The 21805-nt window shown below is 45.0% G+C and overlaps 1 protein-coding gene across 1 annotated transcript; it reads left to right on the top strand.

The window, feature by feature from the left end:
• The first annotated feature begins 338 nt into the window (after positions 1-338).
• LOC148031444 (AAA-type ATPase family protein) lies at positions 339-21104 on the top strand. The gene is made up of 2 exons (XM_087684983.1): positions 339-691; positions 18866-21104. The coding sequence occupies exons 1-2, from the start codon at positions 398-400 to the stop codon at positions 20591-20593; spliced, it is 2022 nt and encodes a 673-aa protein (XP_087541109.1). The 5' UTR covers positions 339-397; the 3' UTR covers positions 20594-21104.
• The last annotated feature ends 701 nt before the right edge of the window (positions 21105-21805 follow it).

The raw sequence follows: 21805 nt of genomic DNA, 5'->3' as shown, positions 1-21805 counted from the left end.
GATTTGCGAGGTTGGAAGTTGGAACCCTAACTTCTAAGAATCAGAAGTTAAAACGATAGTACTATCCAGTGGGCAATGGGCATTGGGCACTAGGGCCTAGCCAATGGACAATGGGCACTGGGCACTGGGCACCCGAAGTTATTTAGTAACTTGTATCAAATTCAATTTGCAGTTTTTAACTCTACCCATCAAAATGACGCCCATGTGAAATATACACACTTCAATGGTGACGGTCATATTAAAATAATGAAAGTAAAATACATGCTATGGACCCAAAAACGTGCATGACGCCCTTCAAAAGGCAGGCTTCCTGGCCAACCAAGCAAGGGTGGTTTTGACTTTGCATGGCTTTGGCAAAGAAGAGGGGGAATTCTTAGAAACCTGAAAACCGCTGGCGATGGAGCAGCTCCTGGGAATGGGGTTTTCACGGGAGCTGGCCTCGCAGGCCCTGGCCGCAACCGGAGGCAAGTCCACCCTCGACGCCACCGAATGGCTGCTCAGCCGGGGGGCCGAGCTCGATAAAATGGCTGCCTCCCCTCCCTCCTCCTCCACCTCCTCCAAGCCGCAGCTCCAGGCCCGCGTCGATCGTTTCTTCTGGAGCTCCCATCCCACACAAGGCTCTCCCTGCAGCTCCAGCATTGCACAAGAGGATGCTTCCAGGGATGGTTTCCCTGATACCGAGAAGCTCGAGGCAAGTTACATGTGCATTGTTTCTCTCTTGTTCAATCAAAAGCCTTGTTGTTAATAGGACACTCAGGAATTATATTTCCAATGTCATTCATATGATTTCCATGACATCATTTCTGCGCTTCTGACATCTTTACACCTCTTAGTACATGATAAAACACTAAGACAAGAACCACCAGATTAAGAGACCAGTGCGTTTGAGCAGCTCTATATTTATGCAACAATCATACAATTGGTTTTGAGTCGTCGTAGCATTTATTTTGGGAAATGAGCTTTTGCAAAGCTCTGCAAATACCATGAGTTTTAAAGCTTGCACCTGCTTAATTTGTCAATAACTATGCAAGAAAATCTAGAGACACACAGCATGCTGATTATTCTGTTAAATCACAAGATGACAGCCTGACAACAGGCCAATGTTAGATTTGTACATAGTCACTTTCTATCTGTTGAATCAAGATGCTCTTCTTCAATTATATTCTCAAGTCAATGAGATCCTTTAGCCTTAACTGCTCAAACATCCTAATATAGATAGAAAAATTTCGTGTCTTCAAGACCTTTGGATTATCTTGTTAGCATTCAATGTTTCATGCATGCAATCTCTTGGTTGTGAGTCCATCAGAGCTTGATGGAGATGCAGGAGCTGCGAATGTTCATTTCATCCAGCCCGTCCATGCAGTTTTTGCCATGTGGCACTACTAGGTGGCCAGTTTTCTTGCTTCTGCATTCTGTAGGTCGGACTAGATTTTCAACATCTTTTTGCAGCAGTCCGCCAGTTTTTCGATTGTCTCCTATGTCTGCTGCAGTCTCTCATCAGGGCTGATCATCAGCAAACCAAATTTTCCTTTGTAAGAAAACACAACATGGTGGATGATAACAATGAACACAAGTACAAGGGAGAATAAGAGATAATTTTTTTTCTCTTTTACCAAATTTACAACTGATGGCTGAAGGCTTCCTCCACCCATGTGCTTCTACAAGTTTTGATGGTGATTTAGACATGCTAGATGCAAGGCATTGAGTCTAGAAGGGGTGTAATAACATGCTCAATAGCTAAGTTGTATTTATATATAAAAGAATGTCATAAAGAGGTCAACATGGTAGATGAGGAAAAGGTAGATGCATAGAGTGGATGGTTGATGAAGAAGAGGTGGATTTATAAAGGAGGATCCATAAAATGAGAGGTGAAAAAGAAAGCTAGATGGATAAGTTAGTGGGAAGTAGTATTTTAAATATCCTCCAACAACATGTAGGATCTTAATGTTAGTAGTCATGTTTGTTATGCCTTGTCATCTCCTGACTGCGAGCCTCAGTCTAAGACAAGGACTTTAGGAGTTGTGACTTGTCTGTCACTTGTTTTAATGGAGGAGGTAGCTCATTCTAGAGCAGCAGGTTTTTTTTTTTGTAAATCTAGAGCAGTAGGTTTATTACCTTTCAGTGCATTTTCTCCTCTAGTTGGGATTTTGTGTGTATTTCCCAATAATTTTTTGTATACATAAATCTGCCTCACTTGGCCACCTGTTGGACATTGTCCACCCTTTCTGGGTTTTTTTGAGTATTTATTTGGCCTATTTATTTGGCACTTCTCCCATTAGGAAGACACATATTTTCCTCCTTCCTTGGTAGGCGCACAGTCCGACTTTGTCATCTTCCTCCGTCTTCGGTGCTTCTGTTATCATCAGCCTGATCTGGTGCCCTCATTGATACTGTGGCTGCATGCAGGGATTGATTAGTCCTCCTATATTCAACATTCTTTCCTTGTTTAATGCAGTTTTTTTAATTCTTTGCTTGCAGTCTCTCTTTGTTTCTTTGTCTTTGTGTTTGTGTTCCTTTTTCCGTTGTGCACTCACATGATATCATCACCTAGGAGAGACACTGAGCTGATTTCTCGTGGAGGAGACCACCCTAGACTACTAGGCGGTCTCGTCACATCAACGTTTGCTGAAAATGCAGCTTTCTTATTGAAGGTGACAACTTCTTTGTGCAGGTGATAATATTTCTCCTCCATGCGGACCCTCTACATCAACTTCTTTGTGATCCTGTAGCCGTTTCTTCCTATTTCAAGGCTGTCTATCGCCAAACGCAAATTTCTTGTGGGTATCTTGTAGGATTTTGAAGATGTCTTACAACCAGTTTTGTGGTTTTGATGATATAGATGAGGAGCCTTCTTTGGACTCCTCTGAATGGTGGTGAGATTATCGTGTGGATCGTGAAGCACGGAGTTCACCTAGTCCGTTTGTTCAAGAATCCTCTCCTCCTTGTTCTCTCCATGTTTCATAGAAGGGCCGTGCTGTTGGCCTTCATATGCCATCAATGGCACCCTTTATACAGGTGCTCGTACCTCCTTTACCCAAAGAGGATCGGCTTGATGGTTCAAACTACTTGCTTTGGTTATGTAAGGTGGAGTGTATCCTTGATACCTTTGATCTTTGGGAGTTCGTTACCCACCCTATTTCTCGTCTAGTGGAGGATCCCACTATTAGATTATCGATTGGAGCAAAGGATGGTGCTAAAACATTCGAGCCTTCTACCTCTACTCCAACGATTACTCATGAGTTCGTGTTTCTTCATATTGTTCAGTTGGAGGAGCCTTTTTTAGTGATTGCCTTGTCTTCTAAGAGGCCTTGGCTGGTTGATATTGGAGCTTCTAGTCATATGACTTCACGAGGTGCCTTTTCGTGCGTTGTCTCATAGGCAGTTCGTGCATATATCAATTTGCCTCACCCGTTGGACATTGTCTACTCTTTTTGGGATTTTTTTGAGCATTTTTGGCATTTTTACTAGCATTAAATATTAGTCGGCCATATTTTGGTCCCAAATTGCAATCGGCCAGTTTTTATGATTTATGTGTATTAATTTGGCACTTCTTCCACTGGCAGATACATATTCTTCTCCTTTCTTGGCAAGTGCACACTCCGATTCTGTCTTCTTTCATCTCTGGTGTTGCCATCATCATTAGCCTGATTTGATGCCCTCACTGACATTGTGGGCTAGGTGCAGGAATTGATTAGTCCTTCCAAGGTTGTTTAGCACATGTAATACACATGGCAGTTAGTTCATGATAATAGGCCAAGGACCTTGAGAATGTAGTGGGTGTCAAAGGCAAAAGCTATGATAAGTTATGCTAATTTGGTTACTCATGAGTCTGTGTTCCTTTATATTGTTTAGTTGGAGGAGCCTTCTTTAGTGGTTGCCTTGTCTTCTACGAGGCCTTGGCTAGTTGATATTGGAGCTTCTAGTCATATGACTTCACGAGGTTCCTTTTAGTGCATTGTCTCATAGGTAGTTCTTGCATACATCAATTTCCTCACCGGTTGAACCTTGTCCACTCTTTTCAGGATTTTTTAAAGCATTTTTGGCATTTTTACTAGCATTAAATATTGATTAGCCATATTTTGGCCCCAAATTGCAATTGGCCAGTTTTTATGATTTGTGTGTATTAATTTGGCTCTTCTCCCACTAGCAGACACATATTCTCCTCCTTCCTTGGCAGGTGCACACTCCGATTCTGTCATCTTCTTTCATATTTGGTGTTGCTATCATCATTAGCGTGATTTGATGCCCTCACTGACATTGTGGGTTGCGTGCAAGGATTGATTAGTCCTCCGAAGGTTGTTTAGCATATGTAATGCACATGGCAGTTATTTCATGGTAATAGGCCAAGGACCCTGAGAATGCAGTGGATGTCAAAGGCGAAAGCTGTGCCAATTGGGCTATGGTGATTAGTTAGTATCAGTTTAGACATTATAACAATTGTTTGGCTAATAAGTGTCACTGGTGACATTAGGGACTAGTATTAATTAATTAATTAATGCTAGTCTAAGGGTCAACAGAGTTTGGGGACCACTCTAGGTTGCAAATGGTCTAGCCAATTTAATTATGGATAGACACATTTAATTTTGGGTAGGGCTAGAAGTGTTGAAATTAGATTTTAAAAATACTTAATTTTGAAAATTAATTTAATGGTTGGATAATATTTAAAAATGGATGTAGAAGGTTGCTACTTGGCAAAAATGCCCATGTAAAGTAATAAAACAGTTTTTGGGGTTGGGTTTCAGCCATTCAGTTAGTTGAGAGCCTGAGAGAGAGAGAGAGAGAGAGAGAGGGGGGGGGGGGAGGGACACAGGGAGGGGCTGCTGGTCAATTTTCTACAGAGAACACAACCATTGGAGGCTAGGACAACAGGTAGGAGCCAATCTGGAGTTGGCGATTGTAGGAAGACCTTCATTAGCCACCACAAGTGACAACGTTTAGCAATAGACGACAGCATTGTGGAGGCTCCAGGTAGTAAGCGATTGTCACAAGGATGTGAAATTTTATTGTTTTGCTTAGCATTTGATTAAAAGTTAATCGAATGTGCTAATGTGGCTTGCACATGTGAGATGCAAGTCAATTATTTCACAGTGCAGGACTTAGGATCTTGAGATATCAGTTGGTGCCAAAGGCAAAAGTTGTAATAAGTTATGTGATAGATACTAGGTGGTACTCGGTGTTAGATTTTGGGCTTAGACAAATTTATTGGCCACTAATGTTAGTGGTGACATTAGAGACTAGGCATTAATCAATTAATTAATGTCCGTCTAAGGGTCAATGATTGCTTAGGGATACTGGAAGATAAATTGGCCTAGCCAATTTAATTATTAGTTGGTGAAATTATTTTTTGAGTGTTACAATAATTATTAAATTAATTATCGAAATTAATATTTTAAAAATTAATTTAATAAGCTGAATAATGCTAAAAAATGGGATTAGAAGGCTGCCACTTGCAAAACTCTCTCGTGCAAGTGGGAAAAACGTTTTTAGGGGTTGGTGGTAGCCATTGTGAGAGAGAAGGAGGTTGTTAGAGAGCAAGGAGAGATCGCTGATGTGATTTGTAGCCACTAGGGATTAGTCCTACAGCATGTGACAGTGGTTTGGAGCCCTCTAGGAGTAGATGATAGCAGCCCAAGGTCCTGCTGGTGCAGATGACAATATACAGGAGGAGGCAGCCGTCTTTCTAGTGGTCCTAAGCTGTAGGTGACAACTTCTATGGCTGTTTGAGCAAGGCAATAGTAGCTTTTTAGCATTTCTCGCAAAGAAACTTTGAAATTTCTCTCTCTACAGCATTCTCTCTCTTCCCCCAGTCATCTCTTATCTCAGAATTTCTAGTAGTTTGAGTCATTAGAGGAAGAGATTTCAGTTAATTTCTATTGTAAACCCTAATTTACAACAAAAATTAGGATTTTGAAGCAGCCTCGGGATGTGTGCTTAGAATTGAGGGTCTAGGACATTGAGAAATTTCAGGGAGATTCAAGAGGCTAGCCAGCCGATATAAGATTTTGTGCTGAATTTGTCTTTCAAAGACCGGGGTGAAGGCCAATCCCTAAGCAAACCAAGGGGCAAGTTGGTTTGAAGGCTTGTTGGTCAGTTTTAACAGCAAGAGGCACTTGGATTAGCGGAAGAGATCAAAGGATCTTAGCAAGGGGCGCCAATTTTGGGGCCAACCGGGTGTCCAATGTCCAAGATTAAAGTGGTAAAGCGTGCATTTTCAGTTTATGTGAATTTATGCTTGCTATAATTATTACTTAATCAGGTTATTTACCATCCTATTTGAAGAAGGTTGATTTAAAGTGATAGCATTAAATGTTGATTAGTGCAAGCTATAGTCAAATTTAGGGGTTTTTCCACATAAAAAATCTCAATATTCTCCCTTTGGCATTCTCTCACCTATTCCAGCCCATTCTCAAGAGATCTCAGCATTTCTCAACCATATTTGGTGGACAGCAAAGGGATTTCTGTTATAAACCTTAAATTTTTACAGAAATCAGGGTTTAGCTGTCAGAGTGCAGCGATTCGGAAGCGTAGGACAAAGATTGAGAGAGTGAACACACACACACACACACACACACACACACACACACACACACAGAGAGAGAGAGAGAGAGAGAGGTAAACAGTGTAAACACAGAAAATCTGCAGTATAGTATGCTGTATAAGAGTGCAGAAATACACGGGGATAGAGGAAATATCTGCGTGTGTCTCTGACTTGATGACCTCGATCTCTGTCAGCCCGAGCATAGTCTGTCTCAGCCAACAGATCTCAAGTTCAGAATCTGAATCACTGAGTAATGAAAATAGAAGTGTGCACCAGGGGCTGGCTATTTATAGCTAGGAAAAGAGCAATCAAAGCAGCAGGTCGGCTGCATTAAATGCAGCCGACTGCACCTAAAAAGATGCACTCTGTCTGACTGCCCATAAAAAGTGGCACCTGTACCTGTTGTGCCACGTGGCACCTGTATGCTGCCTGCGCAGACAGTAAACTGTTCGACTGCTGACGTGTCCTTTGTACGGCTGTCCAGGAAATGACTATCTAACACCCCCTCTCAAATCCTAGACGGGTCAAAAGATTGAGGGAGCTAGAATGCTGCCGAAGAAGAGCCTAGGGAAGCGCCTTTGTAAACAAATTTGCAAGATTATCTTCCGTCTTGCAATACACCACATCAATAGTCCCATCCAGAAGCTTCTCCCGAATGAAGTGATACTGGATCTCAATGTGCTTCGTCTGGGCATGGAATATAGGATTCCGTACCAAGGCAATGCCACTCTCATTGTTGCATCGTAGAAGAGTAGGACGAGTTTGGGGGTAGCCAAGCTCCTCCAACAATCTCTGAAGCCACACAACCTCACATGTGGTGGAAGATGCAGCTTGATACTTCGCCTCAGTAGAAGAAAGGGCTACTGTGGGCTGCGTCTTGCAACTCCAAGAGATAACACCTATACCCAAGGTAAAACAGTAGCCTGTAGTAGACCGGCGGTGGTCCACATCGCCAGTCCAATCTGAGACACTCCAACGTGCAAGAACCAGATCGGAAGCATGTGTACCTGCGGGATAAGAAATCCCTAAGTCAGAGGTCCCCCTCAAATACCGAAGAATCCTCAAGGCAACTTGTCAATGCACTTGTTTGGGTTCAATCATGAACCGTGCCAAAAGACCTACAACAAAACAAAGATCAACACGAGTGTTGAGAAGCCAAATCAAGGATCCAATCAACTGACGGTAGCGGGAAGCATCCATCATGGGAGAATCTGAGTGTGAAATGGCCTTCCAATTCGGATCCATAGGAGTAGTAATGGGCCGACAAGTCTCCATCTCAAAAGTCACCAAGAGCTCCTAAATGTACCTCTATTGAGAGATGAAAATCCCCCTCTGAGACTGATAAATCTCGTGACCCAAGAAGAAATGAAGAAGCCCCAAATCCGTCATCTTGAATGCTTGATGTAAAGCTGTCTTGGTCTCTCGGATCTTCTGTGCATGATCCCCTATCAGAATCAAATCATCAACATACAACACAAACAACACACTATCAACCTCGGAAGTGTGCACATAAAGTTGCGGATCAGCCTTGGAGCGCCGATATCCCAACTTTGATTGAAGAAACGAGTTAATTTTCTCGTTCCATGCACGTGGAGCTTGCTTGAGGCCATACAAGGCCTTCTTCAACTTGTAAACTTTCCCATTCAAGGATCCAAAGGCAGAAGGTTGCTCATCATAGATCTCCTCCTGCAAGTCACCTTTCAGAAAGGCCGACTTCACATCCAATTGATAGACAGGCCATCTCCTATGGCCAGCCAAGGCAAGAATAACTCGAATAGTTACCATACGAGCAGTGGGGGCAAAAGTATCATGGAAATCAATGCCTAGGCGCTGAGCAAAACCTTTAGCAACAAGGCGAGCCTTGTGCTTGTCCAAAGAACCATCGCTAAGGTACTTGGTCTTGAAGACCCACTTGACACCAATCACCTTATGAGGGGTATGAGGCACAAGAGACCAAGTGCCATTCCTCTCAATAGCCTCCAACTCGGCTTCCATGGCCTTTCGCCAATGATCAGACTGCAAAGCCTCCTTCACCGAAGTGGGCTCACAATCTTGCATAACACAGGTTAGCAAACAATAGTTGGAGCAAACAAGCTCCGAAAAATGTGCCTGGTTCCGCCGTGACCTCCGCGGTCCATCCTGCGGTTCCCACTCCTCAGGAACCCCCTCGATCCCTGAATCTCGGAGTGTGTCACGGGCCCAATGAGGAGGAGGACGAACCTCTCCTTGTCGCTCTTCATCTGCTGAAGACTCGGGTACATCCACCGGCGGAAGCTCCTCGGGGGTGGTCGGTGGAAGAGAAGACTCTGGATAAGAAGAAGAATCTCCATCAAGAGGCTTTGGCTCCAAAGGAATTGTCTCGGGAGCCCAAATCTCCCCTAGATCTCCAAGGCCGGAACTTCCACGAACTGCACATCGCAGCTCGTATAGACAACCCACTTAACGCGATCAAACAGACGATAACCTTGGGACTGGGAGCTGTAGCCAACAAAAACCTGTTGTCGGGAAGCTGCCTTGAACTTATCACGTTGCTGTTGAGAAACTCTTCATCCGCAGTTTGCGTTTTTTGCATTTTTGCGTTTTGCGTTTAGGGTTTGCAGCCCCAAAAAGAGGCGCCATCCTAGACTGACTGTGCCTATTTATAGGCTACTCTTTCATTCATTCCTCACAGTTGATTCATTCAGTCCGTCACCTCTTCTCTCCAGCCTCTCCACCACTCTCACACCCCTTTAGAAGGACATTGCGGTTCGTGGTTCGTGGCTGTCTTCATCATCTTCCTTGTGCTATGGCAACCTTGTTCCCTTGTATCACATTCACTCCATGATTCAAAACTTCATTATTCCATTCATAAGAGTTTCTTCTCTCTTCTCTTCTCTTCTCCATGTTTGCCGAGTTCACTCCGTGTTCGTCTCCACCAAACCTTTGACAACCTCATCATAGACATAGTGATTTTGTTCTACTTGCCGGCATCCAATGTGTAGGATCGAATTTACACGGGTCTCATGGAAGATGAATAACTTGATAATCTTCAAGTCTTCCAACCATTTTAGCCTCTTGAGATTGTTTTGAAGGTAGGCGAGTCGATTGGCATCAATGTAGCAATATCATGCGCTCCAAGTCCAACATCTTTCCACATACAACGGTGAGGGGTTGTAGATTCGATCCAGGATCCCCATCATATCAGATCATCGGTAATAACTTGACAATCCACAAGTGAGTGAAAAAAAGAAATTATTTCCTAGTGAAAACATCACTTCACTCGTCCCGATTTATTCCTATTTGGATTGTTTTATTCATTGGTTTGCTCTGATACCAACTGTAATGTGCTCGCCTAACAGCTATACATGCACGTTTTTAGTAGTCCATCGAGAAACGAATCTAAGTATCGCCGCCTGGCACTCTCATGGAATATTCTAGGGTTTGTCATCAAGGGTTTTCCAAGTCCACCTCGCAATGGAACATTTGCAGCAAACCCTCTAGGATCGTACGTCATCTTTTGACATGGTATCAGAGCTGGATCTGCTCACCTAGGAGTGAAGATCCTCCACTCCAGTGAAGGCAAAGACCGGTGGCAGGTTCGGCATCCACTTCTCTTCTTCTTCCGTTGCATCAACATCTCGTTTTTGCAGGTTTCAGGTGTTTTCAGCTTGCTGCCCACATCCCTTTTGTAGAGGACATCTCAGTCTCAGTTGTCCCTTGCTGTTATCTACAGTCTGGCGCCTATTTCTAGCCTTCCACCCGTAGTTTGCAGCTATTTACAGTAGAACGACTATTGTTGATCACTCTCCATTCAGAAAACAATTTCGTTTTTGCAGATTTCAAGTATTTTAGCTTGCTGCCCACACCCCAAACGCGGAGGATATCGCGGTCCAAGCTGGCCATTGCTGTCTACAACAGTTTGGCACTTGTTTCCAACCTATCACACACTGTTCGGAGCTGATTTCAGCATATGGACTGCTGCTGTTGTTTTTTCTTGCATTTTTAGTATTTCTCTCTCTTGCAAGTTGTCCTGCTTGCGTTTTTAGTCTTTCTCACATGCTGCCTACGTTTTTAGTCTTTCTCTCTCCTGTTGCCTACGTTTTTAGTATTTCTCTCTCCTCACCTGCGTTTTTCTACTAGTTGCAACCTCTTACTAGTGGTCACATTCTCCTCCCACTGGCAGCTCACTTCTAGCCCTTCATTACCCTCTCATCCCTTGAGGCGGACGTTGCAGTTCATGCTTCATAGTGTCCTCACACCCCTTGAGGTGGACATTGCGGTTCGTGGTTCATGGTGGCTAACCTCTTCCTTCTTTAACAAGGCACACTAGTATCATGGCTTCTTTACCAATAGATGACCAGACTACTGGGTGCTCCTATTGTGGCATCACCAGACACACCACCGATGCTTGCCGACTTCGACCTTTGCTCCCCACCGCCTTGGAGTATATGCGTCTTCCACCAGACACTCCTTGTGCCACCTCTCCTTTCTGGGCCACAGAGATCATTCTACATCGGCTATTAGAGTACTATGCTCAAGGCAATAAGACGCATCCGATGTGCACTAAGTCCTTTCGAGCACATGGAGGATCGATTGGCGCTACGACCTCCTAGAGATCGTTGCAATGCCAGCGGCAGTATTCTCCTACTTATTTTCAGGTATAGTGGCTTCCACGACCTACGGATCTGCATTTTGCTCCATTGAGAGACAGTGATTGTTTGATACTGTCTCCTCGTCAGTCTGCTTCTTCAAGAGACAGTGGTTGCTCGACTCCTTCCTCTTCTTCAGCTACCCTGTCTGCTCCACTGAGAGACAGCGATTGTTGCCCACCTCTTACTCATTCTGAGCCCCACCCTTCCCCACCCTTGACTACTCAGGTTCGAGAGGCCACCTTTGGGAGCTCTTTGGCACCCTAGATACCTTCTGCAGCACGACCGGCGGCACTTTCTTTGTCATCAGACATTTCGGAGTTCGTGATCCATGAGTTTTTGGATTCCCTATCTACTTTAGAGGGGGATTTAGAGGGGGATGCTATTTCTTTGCCCTTAGAAGGGGCAACTACTTCTTCTTTGACTTCAGCGGGGACTCCTCCACCTCCCACCTCAGAGGGGGAATCTACTCCACATGAAGTTCTTCACCCATTCTCTACTTTCTTGGGGTGGTGTCTTCGACCGGTCATCTCTTCTACTGATACTGAGGATCTTCAGGTACCACCTAGATCGGGACCTCGCAGGTTCAATCGCGACTTGGTGACGAGGCCTTCGTATTCCTTCCAGCATGGATGCATAGAGCTAGTGGCTTCTCTCTTGAGGTTGAGTTTCGGGTTCTCTAGTTCACTTTATCTACTGTTCTTTACTGCATGTTCCCTTTTCGGTGGAAATCTTGGATCTTCGAGACTCTACATCTTCTTCCTCCTCATCTTCTTGCCTTGGTCACTTGGTCAGCATGGAGCCACCTCCCGAGATTGAGTATAGCCATATCCTTATGGTTCTCGGCACCACATAAAGTCCGACATTCCTCCTATGCATTGCATGTTTTCATTATCTTTGTACTAGGGCACTTGGACAAGTGAACAATTTTCCCACAAGGGACACTGTCTAAGTGGCACATGTTGCATAAGCATCGCATCTCCACCTCACTCCTCTTGTTCCCCTTTTTGGGCCTGAGAGGGGGTGTTGAGAAACCCTTCACCCACAGTTTGCGTTTTTGCATTTCTGTGTTTTGCATTTAGGGTTTGCAGCCCCAAAAAGGGGCGCTATCCTAGACTGACAGTGCCTATTTATAGGCTACTCTTTCATTCATTCCTCACGGCTGATTCATTCAGTCCGTCACCTCTTCTCTCTAGCCTCTCCACTACCCTCACACCCCTTTAGGAGGATATTGCAGTTCGTGGTTCGTGGTTGTCTTCATCATCTTCCTTGTGCTACGGCAACCTTGTTCCCTTGTATCACATTCACTCCATGATTCAGAACTTCATCATTTCATTCATCAGAGTTTCTTCTCTCTTCTCTTCTCTTCTCCATGTTTACCGAGTTCACTCTGTGTTCATCCCCGCAAGCCTACTGTCTCGTTGGTACGTCATCTTCTGACAGCTGCGTCTTCGGAATGTGCACATAAGCATCGCACCCAAAGATCTTGAAATAAGAGACAGCAGGCTTAGTCCCGAAGTAAGCCTCAAAAGGTGTCATCCTGTCAACGGCCGAAGTGGGAGATTGATTGAGGATGTGAACTACGGTAGCCATTGCCTCGGCCCACAGAAATTGAGGTGTCTGTCAGTGCTCCATCATGGTGCGCGCTCCATCTCGATCACACTTCGGTTCTTTGGCTCCAAAATGCCATTCTCTTGGGGAGTGTTGGTGTTAGCAAACTCTTGGTGAATGCCCCTATTTGCACAAAAACGAGCAAACTCATTAGACATAAATTCACCTCCCTTGTCTGAACGCAAGGTCTTCAGTCGCCAGCCAAAACGGTTCTCTTCAAAGAGACGCTAATCCTTGAAGTGAGAGAAAGCCTCCGACTTCAAAGTCAAGAAATAGGCCCAAGTCATCCTATTGTAGTCATCTATGATCAACATGAAGTACAAGCTCCCCTTCAGGGACTTGGTTCTCATCGGAGAACAAATATTTGTAGATACAAGCTCCATGGGTAAAGTAGACCGTCTAGAAGCTTTGTTGGGAATCGCATCCGATGCAGCCTCTAACGAATCGAGGAGACACATGGCTGATGGCTCACCACTATGTCCGGCAATGAGAGAGAGAGTGTGTGTGTGTGTAAATGTAGAAAATCTACAATATAGTGTGTTGTATAAGAGTGCAGAAATACACGGGGGTAGAGGAAATATCTGTGTATCTTCGACTTGATGACCTTGATCTTCGTCAGCCTGAGCATAGTCTGTCTCAGCCAACAGATCTCAAGATCAGAATCTGAATCACTGAATAATGACAAGTGTCAAAAGATGATGTACCAGCGAGACAGTAGGGTTTGCGGAGAGGAAGACGGAGTGAACTCGGCAAACATGGAGAAGAGAAGAGAAGAGAGAAGAAACTCTGATGAATGGAATGATGAAGTTCTGAATCATGGAGTGAATGTGATACAAGGGAACAAGGGTGCCATAGTACAAGGAAGATGATGAAGACAACCACGAACCACGAACCGCAATGTCCTCCTGAAGGGGTATGAGGGTAGTGGAGAGGCTGGAGAGAAGAGGTGACGGATTGAATGAATCGGCCGTAAGGAATGAATGAGAGAGTGGCCTATAAATAGGCATTGTCAGTCTAGGATGGCGCCCCTTTTTGGGGCTGCAAACCCTAAACGCAAAACGTAGAAATGCAAAAACGTAAACTGCGGATGAAGGGTTTCTCAAAACCCCCTCTCAGGCCCAAAAAGGGGAACAAGAGAAGAGTGAGGTGGAGATGCAATGCTACATGTTGAAGAATGCTCGTGCAGCAGGTGCCACTTGGACAGTGTTTCTCGTGGGAAAATTGTTCACTTGCCCAAGCGCCCTAGTACAAAGATGATGAAAACATGCAATGCATAGGAGGAATGTCGGACTTTGTGTGGTCCCGAGAACCATAATGATATTCCCGTACTCGATCTTGGGAGGTGGCTCCATGCTAACCAAGTGACCAAGGCAAAAAGAGAAGAGGAGGAATAAGATGTACAGGATTCCTAAGATCCAAGATTTCCACCGAAAAGGGAACCTGTTGTAAAGATCAGTAGACAGAGTGAATTGGAGAACCTGAAACTCAATCTCGGAAGAGAAGCCACTAGCTCGGTGCATCCATGCGGGAAGGAATACGAAGGCCTCGTCACCAAGTTGCGACTGAACCTCTGAGGTCCTGATCTAGATGGTACCTGAAGATCCTGGGTATTAGTAGAAGAGATGACTGGTCGAAGACAGCCACCCTAAGAAAGTAGAGGATGGGTGAAGAACTTTAAATGGAGTAGGTTCCCCCTCTGAGGTGGGAGGTGGAGGGGCTCTCGTTGAAGTCGTAGAAGAAGTAGATGCCCCCTCTGAGGGCAAAGAAATAACATCCCCCTTTGAATCTCCGTTTGAAGTAGATAGGGAATCCAAAAACTCATGGATCACGGACTTCGAAATGTCTAATGACGATGGAAGTGCCGTCAGTCGTGCCGAAGAAGGTATTTGGGGTCTCGAAGAGCTCCCAGAGGTGGCCTATCGACCCTGAGTAGTCGAGGGTGGGGAAGGGTGGGGCTCAGAATGAGCAAGAGGTGGGCAACAGTCACTGTCTCTCAATGGAGCGAACTAGATAGCCAAAGAAGAGGGAGAAGTCGAGCATCCATTGGCTCTCGAAGGAGCAGACTGACAAGGAGACGGTATCAAACAATCACTGTCTCTCGATGGAGCGGACTGCAGAACCGCAGGCCGTGGTAGCCACTGTACCCGAAAATAGGTGGGAGAAGACTATCGCCGGCATTGCGACGATCTCTAGGAGGTGGAAGCGCGAATCGATCCTCCATGTGCTGAAAGGACTTTGTGCACATCGGATGCGTCTTATTGCCTTGAGCATAGTACTCTGATAGCTGATGCAGAACGATCTCTGTGGCCCAGAAAGGAGAGGTGGCACAAGGAGTGCCTGGTGGAAGACGCATATACTGCGGGGGGGTGGGGAGCAAAGGTCGAAGTTGGCAAGCATCGGTGGTGTGTCCGGTGATGCCACAATAGGAGTACCCAGTAGTTTGGTCATTTGTTGGTAAAGAAGCCATGGGTACCAGTGTGCCTTGCTGAAGAAGGAAGAGTTCAGCCACCATGAACCATGAACCACAATGCCTGCCTCAAGGGGTGTGAGGGCAGTGTGAAGCACGAACCGCAATGTCCGCCTCAAGTGGTGGGAGGGTAGTGGAAGGGCTGGAAGTGAGCTGCCAGTGAGAGGAGGATGAGACCAGCAGTAAGAGACTACAACCAGTAGGAAAACGTAGGTGAGGAGGGAGAAAGACTAAAAACGCAGGCAGCAGGAGAGAAATACTAAAAATACAAGCAATAGGTGAGAAAAAGACTAAAAATGCAGGCAGGACAGCCTATAGGAGAGAGAGACTAAAAATGCAGGCAGGACAACCTGCAGGAGAGAGAAAGACTAAAAACGTAGGCAGCAGGACTGTGATGATGTGGCAGGTTGTACGGCAGCAGGTTTGCACAGGAACAACAGTCGCTTGGCTGGAATCAGCTCCAAATTGTGTGAAGAGGGCTGGAAATCAGGTGCCAACTAATGGAGACAGCAATGGATAGCTTCGGCTGAGATGTCCTCCGCGAACGGGGTGTGGGCAGCAAGCTGAAACACCTGAAATCTGCAAAAACGAGATTTTGATGCAGCGGAAGAAGAAGATAAGTGGATGCCGAACCCGCCACCGGTCTTTGCCTTCACTGGAGTCGAGGATCTTTACCGCTGTTTGAGTAGATCCAGCTCTGATACCATGTCAAAAGATGACGTACTAACGAGACAGTAGGGTTTGCGGGGAGGAAGATGGAGTGAACTTGGCAAACGTGGAGAAGAGAAGAGAAGAGAGAAGAAACTCTGATGAATGGAATGATGAAGTTCTGAATCATGGAGTGAATGTGATACAAGGGAACAAGAGTGCCATAGCACAAGGAAGATGATGAAGACAGCCACGAACCACGAACCGCAATGTCCTCTTGAAGGGGTATGAGGGTAGTGGAGAGGTTGGAGAGAAGAGGTGACGGATTGAATGAGTCAGCCGTAAGGAATGAATGAGAGAGTGGCCTATAAATAGGCATTGTCAGTCTAGGATGGCGCCCCTTTTTGGGGCTGCAAACCCTAAACGAAAAACGCAAAATGCGGGTGAAGGGTTTCTCAACAAATAGAAGTGCGTACCAGGGGCTGGCTATTTATAGCCAGGAAAAGAGCAATCACAGCAGCAGGTCGGTTGCATCCGACTGCACCTAAAAAGATGCAGAATCTGTCCGACTGCCCATAAAAAGTGGCACCTGTACGCTGCCTGCACAGACAGTAAACTGTTCGACTGCTGACGTGTCCCCTGCCGTACAATTGTCCAAGAAATGACTGTCTAACATTAGCGGCCACCTCGGGACCCATGCCAATAGGAGAAGGCATCATACATTGTAATCAACACTTGCGAATTGTTGTATTGTTAGGGATTTCAGATGCCTAGCCATCCATTGTAAATTTGGGGCAGCACAACAAGGTGTCCAATATTTGAGATTATTAAGGTAAATTGTGCATTTCAATTTATGTTTATTTATTGATTGTTGTAATTAAGTGCTTGATCTAGGAATTACCACCCTCTCCAAGAAGGAAGGCTGGTTTTAACAACCCTCTACATCTTGCATTTGCTATGGCGACGGCTTTCTAGCCTGTTTGCGTTGTTCTTAGCTATTGTCCACTATTAAAGAGGCTCCAAACAGCGGCTTTTGCTGCAGCTAGGCATCTTTGCTTGCATTTTGCAGATTATAGAAATCACCTACTCCAAGGGCAGCTTACAACTGTGTTTTGCAGCTAGCTGCTTTTGCCTTCATTCTCAAGATCTTCTATAGGCTGTTGCCCACTATTTCCTGCTGCTATTGATGTTTTTAGTGTGATCTAGACTCTAGAGATCTATGTTTGCAGCTGCTGATCATGTTTAGAGGTTACCTGTTGTGTTTTGGGATCCATATAGAGTACGGCATTGTGCGAGTGTAGTGAATGTGGAAGCGTATGTACTATGATCAAACTAAAAGAAAGAAGTGAACATGGAGAGAGAGAGAGAGAGAGAGAGAGAGAGAGAGAGAGAGAGAGAGAGTAGAACGCTGAAGATTGTAGAGTATGAATGCTGAATACTTAAGGCAGATATGTCCAACAATTTGTCAGAGTATCACAAGCCAAACCTCTCTCTTGCTTGTAGAGAATTGAAGTGAATGTGACTCCCAGACAGGCCAACCACAAATAGGCTGGAGAAATGAATAAAATAAGTTAGGCTAGTTGGCCAACTGCATGCTGAAAATGGTCAATTGCATAAAAATGCAGTGATCAGCTGCACCACATGGTAGAGCTTGTCTGCCTAGTCCAACCTGCATACCCTACCCGGAATCATACCCAAATTGTTGGTTACTGCATAAACTATTGCTTGACTTGCTCCTAAACAGGATGTGATTGCATAAACTGCCCTAAACTGGCTTATACATGCATGTGCTTGTCCTTGGAATGACTATCTCTAACACCCCCTCTTAGATCTTGGATACAACATAAGGCTAAGGAATGTGGAATGTTGATGAAGAATGACCTGAGGAAATTTTGTGGTAAACTAATCCACCACATTATCTTGTCTCACAATACTCCACATCAATGGTCTCATCCAAGAGCATCTCATGAATGTAGTGATATTGGATCTCTATATGCTTCGTTCTAGCATGGAAAACTGGATTTTGTGCCAAGGCTATGCAATGCTCATTGTCACATAGAAGTGTAGTAGCTCCTGTTTGTGAATAGCTAAGCTTCTCCAACAACCTCCGAAGCTAAGCGGTCTCGCAAGTAGTAGTACAAGCCACTTGATGCTCAGCCTCTGCAGATGAAAGGGCAATAGTAGGTTGCTTCTTGGTTCTCCAATAAATTGCACTTGTACCTAGTAGAAAGGAAGAGTTTGTTGTTGATCGTCTATGATCAACATTACTAGCCCAATCAGAATCTATCCAGCTTCGTAACACCAAAGCCGAACCACAAGACTGGATTGGTCATTGCCTGCTGTGAGGTATGGTCTAATGGCCTATCTCTGATGACAATTCTTGTCCCAGCCATAGTGGCCTAAATTCGATAACACAATCCTTATCCCAAGTGATGGTTGAAGACTTCAAGTTTCATGGTATCCATGGCTTGGATGTGGCCAAGAATCCTTTGGACAAGTAGTGATTTTGGCATTTCCACTTAGGCCACCTTGGGCACGACTCTCTTTATGAGTTTTGTGCTCAAGGATGTTTGCCGAACTTGTCATCTAGGGAAACAACATTGCATTCCTTAGAAATCTTCATGTTGATCTGAGGAGCTGCTTTATTTGATTCATGTTGACCTTAGTAAGCATTTGAGCTGTGGAATAAGACATTGAGCTGAAAACCTAAGTGAACTTTCAGGCATTCAAAGAACATAATTCTCTTGGCCATGTGCCACAGGCTAATTGGCAAGGACGTGACTTTCTGTCTCTATTTATTGGTGAAATGCAGATAGTATACAGGGGGTAGGAGCTAGGATTGTAAATCTCGTTTTGTTTAAGTTAACTGATGCTCTTTTATTTGGATGCTTTTCTTGGTACTGCTTTCCATGGGCTTACACATGAATTTGGTGTTTCTGGTTATTGACTTGGCTGTCTTATTTGCATTGGCAGGAAGCAAAAACACAGGTGGGCAGCTTTGACATTGATGGCCTGCTGACATCTCAAAGGGCTAGCCTTAAGGCCTCTGAATTAACATCCTCTGCTTGTGATGTTGATGATGGTATCGGCACACGAAAATTTCAAGATGGAAAACTTGGGCAGGTGAATGCATCTCCTGCAAGTCCTGTGGAGGAAAACAGGCTTTGTGTTTCTGGACCTTGCATTGAACAACATGCTGTGACTCAGGGTAGAGCAACCAAGGGACTGGCATTTGGCAAACTTTCTACACCCTTTCCTCCTCCATCCCCTTCCACAGATCTCAATGCTAAGAGAAAAAGGGCAGAGGAGGGTGGTGAGCAACGGCTAAAGCAGAGTTCTGCCTCATCTCGAAGAGCCATCAAGGCTCCACTGGCAGAGAGAATGCGGCCTCTTACAGTTGATGAAATTGTGGGTCAAGATCATCTCCTTGGTCCTGGAAATATTTTACATGCTCTTCTTCAAAATGATACTGTCCCATCTGTGATCTTCTGGGGCCCTCCTGGCACAGGGAAGACTTCTCTGGCTAGAGCCATCTCACGTGCTGTCTCTTATCGGTTTGTAACAGCATCCGCTGTGAATAGTGGGGTAAAAGAGGTACGGGAGATATTGGAAGAGGCCAAGCGCCTAAAAAAAATTGGACAGCGCACACTTTTTTTTATGGATGAAGTACACAGGTTCAACAAGGCTCAGCAGGATGCTTTTCTGCCAGCCATAGAAGCTGGTCATGTTGTGTTTATAGGAGCCACGACAGAAAACCCTTCTTTTGAGGTGAATGCTGCACTTCTTTCTAGATGCAGAGTACTCACTCTTAACAAATTGCAGCCAAGAAATATTAAACAGATCCTGGAAAGTGCAATGTCCAACATGGAGAGAGGAGTCATGTCATCATTCTTGGATGATCCCTTTGTCAAGCAAGTAAAAGCTGAAGATGAAGCCCTTCAGTTTCTTGCTGGGGCTGCTGACGGCGATGCAAGAGTTGCCTTGAATGCTCTGGAAGTTGCAGCAACAGCAGCAGTTTCAAGAGAGAGAGAACAGTGCAAATCAGTTTTTTCTGGCCCAGTTGAAGAAACGAGCAAAATTGAGGGGGCTTATGCTACCCCTTCTCCAAGCTCTGGGTCAGCTTATGTAGAATGTCTTATAAAACTTGATGATGTTTCAAAGGCTTTGCAACGGTCACATTTGCTTTATGACAAGACTGGAGAGGAGCATTACAATTTGATTAGTGCGCTTCATAAGTCTATGCGAGGTGGAGATGCTGATGCTGCTCTGTACTGGCTTGCCCGAATGATAGAAGGAGGTGAAGGACCTTTGTACATAGCTCGCAGACTTATCAGGTTTGCGAGTGAGGATGTTGGGTTAGCTGATCCACAGGCTCTTGCACAGGCAGTTGCTTGCTACCAAGCTTGTCATTTTTTGGGTATACCGGAGTGTAATGTTCATCTTGGCCAATGTGTAGCCTACCTGTCTCTGGCTCCAAAATCTATAGCAGTCTACCAGGCCATTGAAGCGGCTCAACAAGTCGTAAAAGAGACAGGACAGAATGAACCTGTCCCACTGCATTTGCGGAATGCACCAACAAGGCTCATGAAGCAGCTAGGCTATGGTAAAGGTTATGTCTACCCACCTAGCACTGAGGGGCCAATTGAACAAGAATATCTTCCACCTTCACTTCGAGGTCGGAGGTTCTTAAACTGGCGGTAAGTTGATGTTGGCATATTTTTTGCTGAAAACCCAAAAGGTGGGTATTCAAGGTGCCAGATGCGGGTGTTTTGTAACTAATTGTACAGCAAAACCTGCAAAGCTCCTATCGAAAGGTGCAGTTTTTGATGTTGGTTCCTACTCCTACAATCCTATCTTTTCTTAATGGCTTAATCATTTTTGCATTTTTGATGTTGAGGGAATTATTGAACTTTGTACAGCAGTATATAGGGGAAGTAACATGAAACAGTGTGGCAGGGGTGAAACATAAATCAATATGTGCATACATGTGCAGGTGCACATGACTGCCCTGTGCATATTATTGAGAGAGAACTTGATCGAGAAGAACTTTGATCATGGGTGGTAGTTTTGGGTGTACAAGGTTCTGTAACCTGTTTACATAGGCTCACATGATCAAAATATTTGAAGTTAGCCTACATACCTTACAGGTTTTAAAAGTAATAGACCTATACTTGAGGATGTTTGATGCATGGAACTGGTTTGCATCAAATCATCCAACTTCACTTAGGTTTGCATGACTGAAGTTTGATGATAGTGTGATACTAACCTAAGATGCATCCCCATGCCAAAAGAGTCTTGGGTGACTTAACATTTCTACCAAATTTTGAAAATCTTTGCATAGGGGAAGGCCAAGAAGGTTTAAGAGTCTGTTAGCAGGCATGTCATTTCCTTTTTCTCACCATGTCCATCTTCTGGTTGTGAGGCTCAGTCTGAGTTAGGTGAGGATGGTTTAAGCTCTGGCACCGGTCCTGTTGGTTCAGTTCTTTCACCCCAGGCATGACTGCATCTGTCAGCCTCTTGGGCACCTTTCCTAGGTCTGCCTGCGCAGCATGTATGCTGGCCCTTTCGCTTTTGCTTTCGCCCTTGGGGCCAGTCATGTAGCATCCCTTTTTACTGGTCAGACAGCCCATGGGCAGGTGGCAGCTTGTTTTAGCCTCTTTTGGCCTAGGTGGCACTTACAGCAGCAGCTTCGGCCCATTGTAAGGGTAGGTTGTCCTATTTCAAGCAGGTTGGCTCTTTATGGCTGGTGGCCAGTTTTGCTGGCTATGGCCTATATATAGCTTCCCCTCATTCATTGCGCAATTCTCTCCCTTGTCGTGATCATCATTTGGATTCATTCCCCTCTGCTTTTTGCACTCTCTTCATCCAGCCAACTTTTCAGCCTCCCCTCCCTCATTGTCAGTTGCCTCTATC

This window comes from Lygodium microphyllum, chromosome 9, assembly GCF_053477565.2.
Source record: "Lygodium microphyllum isolate KBCC chromosome 9, Lygodium_microphyllum_v1.1.10, whole genome shotgun sequence".
In the NCBI taxonomy this organism is placed as follows: Eukaryota; Viridiplantae; Streptophyta; class Polypodiopsida; order Schizaeales; family Lygodiaceae; genus Lygodium; species Lygodium microphyllum.
Note: the sequence above shows the minus strand (reverse complement) of the source record. Positions and strands in the feature narration are given on the sequence as shown.